Source organism: Heterocephalus glaber, unplaced genomic scaffold, assembly GCF_053883595.1.
Source record: "Heterocephalus glaber isolate CG9 unplaced genomic scaffold, H.glaber_assembly_v1.0 deba00001481, whole genome shotgun sequence".
NCBI classification, from domain to species: domain Eukaryota; kingdom Metazoa; phylum Chordata; class Mammalia; order Rodentia; family Bathyergidae; genus Heterocephalus; species Heterocephalus glaber.
Genome location: NW_028258317.1, coordinates 16,849,864 through 16,862,525, shown reverse-complemented (window position 1 = coordinate 16,862,525; position 12,662 = coordinate 16,849,864). Strand labels below are relative to the sequence as shown.

Here is a 12,662-nt window from a genome sequence, read left to right as displayed (position 1 = left end):
GCAGAAAAAGCACTTGACATAGTCCAACACCCATTCATAATAAAACCCTACAGAACACTGGAATACATGGTCTTTATCTCAATCTGATAAAAGCCATCTGTGATAAACCAACAGCCAACATCATACTAAATGGACAAAAACTGAAAGCTTTCACTCTAAAATCAGAAACAAGACAAGGATGTCCACTGTCACCACTCTTATTCAATATAGTTCTGGAACATTAGCCAGAGCAATTAGACAAGAGGAAGAAATTAAAGGAATAAGGATAGGAAAGGAAGAAGTTAAATTATCATTATTTGTGGATGACATGATACTAGACATAGAAGACCCCAGAAACTGCAACAAAAGACTTCTAGATTTTTTGGGGGGGGGCGTACCGGGGATCGAACTCGGGACTTTACACTTGTGAGGCAGGTGCTGGAACCACTGAGCTAAATCCCCGACCCAAGACTTCTAGATTTAATAACCAAATTCATAGCATAGCTGGATACAAAGTCAACACTTAAAAATGAATAGCATTTCTGTACACAAATAAGAAACTCACTGAGAGAGAAATTAGGGAAACCACATCTTTCATAATAGCATCTGAAAAAAAAATGAAGTACTTAGGAATCAATCTAATGAAGAACGTAAAATACCTTTACATGGAAAACTACAGTACTCTGAAAAAGGAGATTAAAGAGGATATCAGAAAATGGAAAGATATCCCTTGTTCTTGGGTAGGAAGAACAAATATAATGAAAATGGCCATACTTCCAAAATTGTTATACAGATTTAATGCAATCCTGATCAAAATACCAATAGCATATCTCACAGAATTAGAGAAAACAATCCTAAAATTCCTTTGGAATCAGAAGAGACCTAGCATAGCAAAAGCAATTCTGGGCAACAAAGGCAAGGCAGGAGGCATTACAATCCCCAACTTGAAATTATACTACAAAGCTACTGTGATAAAAACAGCACGGTATAGGCAAAACCAAAAAACAAACAAAAAACCAGACCCAAGGATCAATGGAACAAATTAGAAGATACAGAAAAAACTCCAAATATACTTATCTTTGACAAAGGAACCAAACACCTTCACTGGAAGAAAGATAGCCTCTTTAATAAATGATATTGGAAAAACTGAATTTCCACATGCAGAAGATTAAAACTAGACCCATATCTTTCACCATGCACTAAACTCAAATCAAAATGAATCAAAGATATAAATATTAAAACAGAAACACTAGGGCCAGGGATTTAGGTCAGTGGTTATGGTGCCTGCCTCGCAAGCACAAGGTCCCAAGTTTGATCCCTGGTACAAAAACAAAAACAAAAAACAGAAACACTAAATCTGCTGGAAGATAGAATAAGTAGAACTCTTGAAGACATTGGTGTAGGTAAAGACTTTATGAACAAAACCCCAATAGTGCAGGAAATATAGCAGAATCAACAACTGAGATCTCATTTTATTTTTTTAAAAAAGCTTTTTCACAGCAAAAGAAACCGCCAACAGAGTGAAGAGACAACCCACAGTGTGGGGAAAAAATTTTGCCAGCTGTTCCTCAGACAAAGGACTAATATCTAGAATATAAGGAACTAAAAAAAATCAGATCTCCCCAAATTTAAAGACCCAATCCAAAAATGGGCATCTGAAATGAATAGACACTTCTCAGATGAAGAAGTAGAAACAGTGAATAAATATATGAAAAATATTCAATATCACTGGTCATATGAGAGATGGAAATTAAAACAATGCTGTGATTCCATCTCACTCTAGAAAGAATGGCTATTAATAAGAAATCAACAAATAACAAATGCTGCTGGGGCTATGGAGAAAAAGGAACTCTTCTCCACTGTTGGTGGGAGTGTAGACTGGTGCAACCACTGTAGAAATCAATGTGGAGATTCCTAAAAGACTAAAACTAGAGGTTATTGGAGACCCCTGCAGAGGATCTCCATCTCATGCTCAGTCCTATGATGGAAGGTGTGAAGAAAAAGACTTAGATATAGAATTAAAGTGAAATGGGGAACTGGGATGATCAATGCCTGAGCAAGCAAAGACCCTGAAAGGTCAGAACCACTGATATTTATTGGTGACACAATCATTGTTAAATTGGGATAAGATGGCTACTTGTGGTTGCTAGGGATATGTTGCTGACCCAGGCAAGTCTTGTAAAAGAAGAGACAAAGCATTCTTGTGTTAGGAACAGAACAGACAAGATACAGGCTGTGATTAACTAATAACCTTGTCTTTTTAGTTAAGAAAGTTTCAATCGGGCTGGGGATTTAGCTCAGTGGTTTTGCCACCTGCTGCACAAGTGCAAGGACCTGAGTTCGATACCCAGTACCAAAAAAAAAATGGAAGAAAGTTTCAATTCTGGGAACAGAATTTGGGTAAGAGTAAGTCTTACCTCAGCTGTGTGTTATCTCATATTAAGCCTCACAGCTTCTCAGGCCATTTCTCTGGCCTGTGCCATGGCTGTTGGCCAGGAGGTTGGTACTCATGTGCCATCTGCAATGCTTCTGTGAGTCACGTAGGCTTCAGTTGGACTCTTTTTTTTTTTTTTGGTACTGGGGATTGAACTTAGAACCTTGCGCTTGCGAGGCAGGTGTGGCACCACTTAGCTAAATCCCTGGCCCTGGACTCACTTCTTAAAACAAGCCATTTGTGGGGTTAACTGCCCTGCTTACAACCTGCTTTGGGCATAATCAACAGGGCGGTCTCCCACAAAAGATTCCATTTGACCTAGCTATTTCCCTTCTTGGTATCTTCCCGAAAGAATTTAAAACATCATACCACAGCAATATATGTATACCCATGTTCATAGTAGCACAGTTTGTAATAGCTAAATCTTGGAAACAGCCCAATGCCCATCAACTGACAAATGAATAAAGATGTGGGGTTTTTTTTGGTACCGGGGATCAAACTTGGGTCCTTGCACTTGTGCAGCAGGCAGCGAAACCACTGAGCTAAATCTCTAGCCCAAAGATGTGTTTTTGTATACAATGGAGTACTACTCTACCATAAAGAAGGAGAAGCTTGAGACATTTCTAGCTAAATGGATACAACTTGAGACCATATCTCTTAAGTGAGATAAATCAGACACAGATGTGCACTGCATTGTTTCTCTGGTATGAAAAATCAAAAGTGTAAATAAGGACTGCTATAATAGATATTGGGAAATGGGAAAAAATATTCAAATGAGAGGGGAGCAAGGGGGGGGAAAGGGGAAAGGAATGAAGGGACAAGGAGAAAAAGAGAATAGAAGGGAAAAATGGAAACAAAGCTTTTATAAATAAGGAGGGGATCAGACGGGTTGAAGGGGGAGGAATGGGAAAAAAAGCAAGAAAAAAAAAGATGCAAGATATATCATATACAGGTACAAATTTCCTATGATGAATGTTATCATTATGTATACCTAAAATGTATCAATAAAGGTTTTGCTTTAAAAAAGAAAACTAGAAGGAGGAAGAAAAGTGAGAAAAGGTATCACATTTTTCTTCCCACTTCAGGTCTTCAAGGCTGGGGTGGAAGAAAGGAGGAGATAAATTCTGCCTTGGCTAAGTCTGAGTTTTAAACCAGATTGGGCTGAGTTTGTAAATAACCAAAAGGGCACAGAGTGTTACATACCATGACCATGATATTGTGAAGAGGTGTATATGAGACATTTGTCATGACTTAAATATGATAGATGGCAAGTTATATTTATACCTAAGTTCAATACTCAGTAGATATATGAAATTTATTAGTAAATCCAACCCCGAATCCATTGTCCCATCCTTCCCAGCAGTCTCAGAGAAGCCATTTCTTTTTCCTTTAAAGTGAATTCTTTCATCCGCACCTTTGTTTATCCAGGGAGAAAAACATTAAAAAACATTAAAAACATATAAAATGTGTTGCCACCAGGTGTGGTGGTGCATGCCTGTAATCCCAGCACTCAGGAGGCTGAGGCAGGAGGATTGCCACAAGTTTGAGGACAGCCTGGGCTATATAATGAGTTCAACACCAGCCTGGACTACAGAGAGAGACTCTGTCTCAAACAACAACAACAACAACAACAACAAAACAAAAACCCCCCAAAAATGTATTGCCAGAATTGAGGCTCAGAGATGAAGCAGGATAAAATTCCTTCTGTCATGGAATACACAACCTCATGGAGGAGGTGGAAAGTAACTACTGACTAATGAATTAATTGAAGAATTATGAAAGGTAGCCTAGGAAGGCCTCAAAGAAAAAGAGTTATAAGGGAAGAGAAAAGACATTTAGCTGATGGGCCACACATGGGCCTGGAGTCACATATCCCAGTTAGGGAACCACAGATAAGTCTTTGTATTTACAAGCACACGACTACTCATGAGGCTGCAGGTCCCAGTGGGCTAGGGTTCTTGTTCCCCATTCTGCAGGCTGATGGCTCTAGATAGCAGTAGGATTTCCCCTCAGGGCATTTTAGCCAGGGGTGGGCATTTTTGTTTGCTATAGTGATGAAAAATGGGTGCCACTGGCATTTTGGTAGTCTGGAGCCACAAATGCTAGATTCTGCAGTGTGAGCATTTCTACAAAATTATTTCATGAAAGAAGAAATTTTATTTTGTTAATCTTTGCACCTAGACATTGGCAATACATTTTAGATGTCAAATAAATGTTCTGAATTTTGCATGATTTACATATCCTGAATTCTACTAGATCTTTGTATGTCCTACCAGTTGTGTTGAGTATTACAGGTAAATCTAATCTGTTATCCTAAACTGGTGTTTAATCTTCTGTCTTTCTTATGGAATGTCTTCTAATCTTATTTTCCTTAAATTATAATTACTAATTTCTCATAGTTAGGTGGAAGCATTTGAACACTTCCTTAAGTTTTCTTTGTATAGTCATATCTAATCATTTACATATTGAATTACCTATTATTATATTATGTTATTATCTTTTATTCTTTTTTATTACATTAGGACATTTTATCAATGTTTTGAAATTATGTGTGTAGATGGGTTGTGTCATCTATGCCTTTCATTTTGGGTTAGTAAAGTTGCTGTTACAAAATATTTATTAGAAGAAAGGAGATTTAAGTTTGATGGCACTGAGGGACACTATGTAGCCCTTGATTTTCAGTGTTGTTTTGAACCTCAGCACTCAAATTTTTTGTTTATGAGCTCCTTAAAATAACATTCCCCTCACACAGTTGAATAATTAGTTTGAAATCTAATTATTACTATGTTTAAATTTGTACATTGTTAGTAATATAGAATATATTACTCATTTTATAAATTGAAGCTGAAGTTATTTTAAGATGATTTCATAAAGCAGACTTTTAACTGTTTTATTGAATGAATCATGCCATGTATGAAATGTTACTTCAATTTTTATTTATAAATTCTGTTTAGTTTATCTAACATTTTGTTGGCTTGCAAAACTTTCTAGTCACATTTTTTCAAATTTTCAAAATAAGGTTATTAAAATATAATTTATGTAAAGTAAAATTCAGTTTGTACTCCAGACTTTTACAAAGAAAATGTGTCACTAGTGTACTCTGGCTGTGCTGATTATATAGAGAATTTCAACACTGGCTAAAACACCCCATTTCTTTTTTTTTTTGGTACCGGGGGATCAAACTGGGGACCTTGCGCTTGTGAGGCAGACGCCAGAACCACTGAGCTAAATCCCCGGCCCGAAACACCCCATTTCTAATGCCAGGCTTTACCTTGCACAGAATATGAATACAGTGGGGAAAGACTGGAAGCCTACTAGTGTACAGCACTTTGATTACTCTTTAAAAAATTCCCTAGACCAATACTTTGATTTCTATGACCTTTTACAAGGTACCCTGCAAGTTCTTACAACCTAGAACAATTTGTCATGCTAAGACTTGGCACGAGTGCAGGATATGCCATTCTTTTTTAAAATTTATTTATAGGTTTATTCATATTCACCTCAAACTGGAAACAATCCAAATATCCTTTAATGGGTGAATTTTATACCCATACAAAATACCATAAACACAACACAGCTGAATCTCAAAGACAGTATGCGGAGTGAAAGTAGACAACCTCCAGGTTACGTTCCATATGACTATTTATGTGACATTCTGGAAAAGGCAAAGCTATAGGGATAGAGAATGGATACTTGTCTATGTGAGGCTGCAGTGGGGAAGCATGCCTGGCTTTTTTGGATGGCAGAACTACTCCATGTCCTGAATTTACATCATGTGCAAAACTTACAACTCACAGAATTAAAAAAAAAAACCCTCATAGAACTGCACATCAAAAACAGTTAATTATACAATATGTTAATTTAGAATTTAAAACAATGAAAAAATATATCCACTAAAGTTCTTTTGAAAAATGCCTTCAAAGAAATTTTCTACCTGGATCTCTAACAGAATGATTGTACTGTGGTGGCTCTGCCACACCGGGCCTAGAACAGTGATTTTCCTTCTTCTCCCCTGACTCCCCCACCCTGGGCCCCTGGGCACTCACTCCCTTTATGAAAGTGGGGTGTGGGTAGGTTTGAAGAGAAGGGGCACCTGGCCTCTGGACACACAGCTCAGTGTCAAATCGTAGAGTGAAGCTCTTGTGCTTATTTGTCTTGTGTGTCATCTCAAAAGCTCTGAATTAGAATAGCTAGTCTTAAGCCAGATGTGAAGCAATCCTGGGCTCCAGGGCCTATGGGTGGCATCCACTGATTGTCCCTTTGACACATGCCTCTGTGGATCCTGGGAGTCAGAGTGGAATAGTGGCTCTAAAGGCCAGCAATTCTAAACAAAGCCTTTTGGGGAGAGCTGGAATCATGCCCTTGCTTTTAGAACCCCTAGGTCACTCTGGATTAGACATAATGGGAACTTTAAAAAGGCTTCAAAGTCCAGGCCTCTTTTGAGGTAGGAATGAAACCATTTTTTGCCTCAAAGATGGTGGCTTTCTGGAAGAATACTTTGTAAACAATATATGGCTGTGCTCAGGAGAAATGTCTTCATGAGGATAACTGTGCTGAGCTGGGAGCAACAGGGCCAAACAATACCATTCAGTATAAAAGCTTTCCTTTACACTAAGCATGCACCATGCACTAGGTATGGTGCTATGGAATTGTTCTGTCTTCACAGCTGAGGACATTGAGGCTCCCAGATGCACCAGGTCACAAGAAGAGGAGGTGACAGAGCTAGGTCACAGTCTGCAGCTCCAACTTTTCAAGCCAAGGCCTGTGAGAGGAACCTTTGAGGTCTGATGTCAGGCTTGCTTTCCTTGTGAGCCCTGAAGAAGAAAATTAACACCTTCTTTCCTCATAGACTGGTAGAGGACTGCCATGGGCTCATTAAGACCTTGCCCCATACAATATCACTCAGGAAAAAAAATTTTTTCTGAATTTTATACAGTGGAATACTTTCTTTGAATACTATGTTCTAAGTCCTATCTAGAAAACTTGAGTGGGGCCATTGTAATAAAGGTGGGTGTGAAGTCACCCAAGGCCTACAGGTTTCCAGGAAATGGCTGGAAGCCATTTACCCAGTAGATCGGTACTTACCCTGAGAAGCTCAGGGTGTGCCATGATGCTTAAGGCTCTGAAGGGGTGAGGTGGGATTGTGGCAGACTCCTTTCTGGGTTGGTCAGTCTGGGGGTGGGCTGCAGGATTCTAGGCCTGCTCTATGCACTGGGCTCTGATCTCTTCATCCAAAGTATCACTCGCCTCACCCCACCTCTGGCCAGTAGCCATCACTTACCCCTCACAGGGTAGAAAACTTATCTTCACTTACAATTAGTGAGTTTAGTCTTTAAAGATTTGGATTACAAGGTTAAAAGCTGTAGCAACCTTTCTTTTTTCTTGCCCTTATGAAAGGCACCATCTAGTTTGTTCTTATATCAACAAAAGTATAGTGTTCAAGTTCAGATCTTGGAAAAGGATCAACAACAAATCTATACTGCTGATCCCAGTGAGGGGGTTGGCAGGGTGGCTCACAGTGGAATCATCGAGTGAACCTCCCTCTCATAGATGTCTGGGATCACTCCCATTGAGGAAGGGACCATGTGCACGCTATTCTTGCCAAACAGCTGGAACTCATAGTGGATAAGCTGCTCCCAAAAGCCACTGTTAGGTCAGATGATGGGCCGGCAGAACTTGGTCCATGTGTGGGCATCTAGCTGGGACATGGCATGGTACTTCATGAGATAGGCAAGACACAGGGCAGCTGAGTGGCTCACGCCAGCAGCACAGTGCAGCAGGGTGCGGCCCTCTTTCATCTCCACCGAATGGATGTGGTCAGCAATGGGGTCAAAGAAGTCATAGAGACATGAGATAGGTGCATCAGCCACAGGCACTTGCATGTACTGGATGTTCTCATAGAAGGTGTTCACTACCTCCACTGAGACATTGATGACTGTGGTGATCTGTTTGCTGGACAGTAGGAGCTTATTGTTGGCAGCTGCCCCACTGCTGATATACAGGCTCCTGGTGATCTGGGAGAGGCCGTTGACTGAGGGCTGCTGGAACTGGGTTGGGAAGGCACGCGTGAGTGATGTCATCAAGGGAGTGGATCAGCAATTGGTGAAACCTGAGGCCTATTTCTCTTTTCTAGGCTGTGTCCATGGAAAGCTCTCCAGGCCAAATGGCAGTCTTCATCAGGCACAAATGAGGAGCCAAAGCTTTGTTCCTCTGTTTAATATATATCAGCAGCTGCCCTCAGTCAAGATAAAATTGCACTTCTTAGTTTGGCTGTCAAGACTATCTGTGGCCTTTCTCCTGGAGCAGGATAGAGGGGTTCATTGAGGTAGCAGCAGTGCGGTGAAGTCCCACCCGAGGGTTTATGCTTCCCAAGCTGGCTCGGGTTTCCAACCTGTCCTGTAGCGTGGAAGACGCGGCCACACAGTCATGTAGGCCCTCGGTCAAATGGGACCTAGACTTGCCCCCGGATTATGAGATCCCAGCCAAGGCGACCACCAGTTCCGCTGCCACCTGCGGCTCGGACTTCCGGCGCGACAAGCTCGAGCGCCGGCAGGAAATCAGTGCACGGGTCGGTCTGCAGGTCATCTTCATACCGCCGTGGACCGCCTACCACCCGGTACTCTTCAGGTGCGGCCCTGGCTTCCAGAGCGTTCGTCAGACCCCGACACCTCTGTGGAAGCCCGAAATCATCAAATTCGCGATCCCTCGTCCCATCAACCCCCCAGTCCCTGAGCCCCAGACCCCTCGTAACCCAACCCGTTTAGACTCCCGGGAAGTCTGAATTTTTCACGGACACTGCCCCCAGCTCCTGCCGAATCCAGCTTTTCGGACCCCACGGGCCTGGCCGAACCCATTCTTTTGTAAAGTGAAACAAGGACTGGGGTGAGCACAGGTCATTCTCAGGCAGATCATTTCTAGGAAAGAGAACATATGGAAGTTGAGGGTCTTTGCTGCTAAAAATAAATCTGAAAAAACACAGCTTCCATGGAGAACCATTTGAAGATTTTAAGCAGGAAAGTGACATAATTAGGTTTTTGTTTCAAAAGGTTGCTTTGGCTTCTGAACACATTGTGAAGGCTGAATAGGAGGAAGGCAAGACCGGAGATTCAGAGCTAGATGTAGTGGTGCACGACTTTAATTCCAGTACTGAATAGTTTGAGGTAGGAGGATGGCCAGGAGTTTGAAGCCAGCCTGTGCTATATACTGAGTTCAAGGCCAGCCTGAACTACAGAGTGAGACACTGTTTAAAAAAAAAAAAAAATATATATATATATTATATATATATATATTATATATATATAATATATATAAAGATTGGAGACCCAGAAACTTGAACAGATCCAAAGGAAAAAGAACTTGGAACTGGCAACTCTGGGCTCCATCCCAGAGTGGCAGCATTCATTTTCGATGGAGCCAGGGGTTCCTGGATTGCCAGTCCCCATCTAGCAACCCTTGGTTTACAGTAATCTTTGATTTCTCTTCATCCTGCATATCCAATCTACCACCAAGTCCTATTGTTTCTTTCTTCAAATTATCTCAGGTTCACTTCTCTATCTCTTACCATTCCATTATCCTCCATTAGGTACCTTACATTTTGCACTGGGCTTTCTCCAGAAACTCCAGGGATTCCTGCTTTCAGTTCACCTGCCAACCAATTACTGTCACTGCTTTGGTACTTACGACATACTGCTACACATGCAAAATTAGTAACTTTGTCAAATTTTACTTCAGATTTATCTTCCTCTTCCCATTCTAAGCAGAGCAGAAAATTAAAATGTGATAAGATTAAAATATGATAAGTACATTCTCCAGAATATATAGTGACCATGTTTCCTTTGCCTCTTTTTGTGTGAGCTATTTGACAATTTGGCAGGACTTAAAAGGTGAGGGAACATCTTTCCCTCTTGCCACCTGCCTCTTACCACTTCTCAGGAAAAGACTTTGTGAAGAAAATGGAATGTAAATGGAGTGGAGAAGAGACTATAACAGAGAATATTATGTTTGAGATTTTATGCTATCAGATGCTCCCCATGGGTGGCAAGTAACTACTGGGGCTGATATGAATGGTAAAGGATGCCAGTGGGAAGGCAGGGAAGTGGTATATGTATCCAGGAAGACAGGCCAAGAGTGGAGAGCAGTGGAGGCCCCAGGCATCTTCCTGAAAACAGGACTGTGGGGCCAGGCCTGGATGGAGCAGACCTGGAGCTTGAATCTTCACGAGTACAAATATACATGGTTCTAAAAGTACCTAGATGTAGTATAATTGCTTTATGTATTTTAGATGCTTTTTGGTCTGTTAGCATGCCTGTTAATCTATGTTTTTGATAGTTAAATTGATAAAGACTTAAAAAAATAAATCTGATCCCGCCCCCCGCCCCAAGTACGTGATTGCTTCTCCTGACAATTCTTAAATTCCTTTTGTAGGAGCTATTGGCTTTCTATGAAGCATTTTCCATTGGGAAACTACTTGTCTGGAATTTCAATAAAACTAGTATTTCTGACTCCTGTTCCTCTTTTAGAACTCATATTTAGACACGTAAGTTGGAAGCTGGGATCTAATTGGAAAAAATTTTTTTCCAGTGGATTGTAATATTTTTATTTAATTATTTATTTTTTCTCCTTAGGTTCTTTTATTGGTACATTTTAGGTATACAATATGTTTACATTTATCATTGGGTGCTTGAACCTGTATATGATGTATCTTGGTTTTAATTTTTTTCCCCATTGCCTGTGTGCCGTTCACCCCCCCCCATTCTTCCCTATTTACATAGACTTTGTTTCCATTTTTTTTTCTTTTCTCATAATTTTTCCTTTCCTTTCTTTCCTTTCCCCTTCCCCTCCCACCACCCCTACCCCTTTGGACCTTTTCCTATTTCAAAGTATCAATTATTCATTATTTAATCCTTTTAATCCTTATTTACACTTTCAGTTTCTCACACTAGAGAAACTATTCGGTATTTACACATGTATGTCCTATTTATTTACTTAAGAGTATGGCCTATTTATTACTTAAGCTATAAATGACTCTAGTTTCTCATTCTTTATGGCTGAGTAGTACTCCATTTTATAAAAAAAACACATCTTTATCCAGTCTCCAGTTGATGGGCAACTGAAGCTGCTTCCAAGCTTTAGGTATTACAAACTGTGCCACTATAAACATAGGTGCACATATATTGCTGTGGTATGATTCTTTTAATTCTTTTGGGAAGATACCCAATAGGGGAATAGCTGGGTCAAATGGGACCTCTAGCCCAAGTTCTTTGAGGTATCTCCATACAGATTTCCATAGTGGTTGCACCAATCTACACTCCCACCAACAACGGAGAAGGGTTCCTTTCTCCCCACATCCCTGCGAGCATTTGTTATTGGTTGATTTCTTGATACCAGCCATTCTTTCTGGGGTGAGGGGGAATTTCAGTGTTGTTTTCATTTGCATCTCTCGAATGACCAGTGATGTTGAACATTTTTTCATATATTTATTTGATGCTTTTACTTCTTTGTCTGAGAAGTGTCTGTTCATTTCAGCTGCCCATTTTTGGATTGGGCCTTTGAATTTGGGGAGTCTGGTTATTTTCAGTTCTTTATATATTCTAGACAGCAGTCCTTTGTCTGAGGTACAGCTGCTAAAAATTTTTTCCCACATTGTACGCTGTCTCTTAGCTCTGTTGGTGGTTTCTCTTGTACTGCAGAAGCTTTTTAATAAGATGAGATCCCAGTTGTTGATTCTTTATGCTAGTTCCTGTGCTACTGAGGTTTTGTTCATAAAGTCTTTTCCTATGCCAATGTCTTCAAGAGTTCTACCTAACTTATCTTCCAGCAACTTTAGTGTTTCTATCTTGATATTTAGATCTTTAATCCACTTCGATCTCAGTTTAGTGCATGGTGAGAGGTATGGGTCTAGTTTTAATCTTTGGCAGGTTGAAATCCAGTTTTTCCAACACCATTTATTAAATAGGCTATCTTTCCTCCACTGAGGGTGGTTGGCTCCTTTGTCAAAAATGAGGTGGCTGAGTATGTCTGAAGTTGTTTCTGCATCTTCTAATCTATTCCACTGATCCTTGGGTCTGTTTCTTTGCCAGTACCATGCTGTTTTTATCACAGTAGCTTTGTAGTATAGTTTCAAGTTGGGGATTGTGATACCCCCAGCCATGTCTCTGTTGCCTAGAATTGCTTTTGCTATTCTAGGTCTCTTCTGGTTCCAAATGAATTTTTGGATTGTTTTTTTCTGGTTCTGTGAAGTATATTTCTG

At 40.4% G+C, this 12,662-nt stretch overlaps 1 protein-coding gene across 1 annotated transcript; it reads right to left on the bottom strand.

The window, feature by feature from the left end:
- Nucleotides 1–5,390: 5,390 nt before the first annotated feature.
- On the bottom strand, nucleotides 5,391–9,622 carry LOC110346790 (dual specificity protein phosphatase 18-like). Its single transcript, XM_087183712.1, has one exon. The coding sequence runs from the start codon at nucleotides 8,491–8,493 to the stop codon at nucleotides 8,068–8,070; it is 426 nt and encodes a 141-aa protein (XP_087039838.1). The 5' UTR covers nucleotides 8,494–9,622; the 3' UTR covers nucleotides 5,391–8,067.
- Between the last annotated feature and the right edge of the window lie 3,040 nt (nucleotides 9,623–12,662).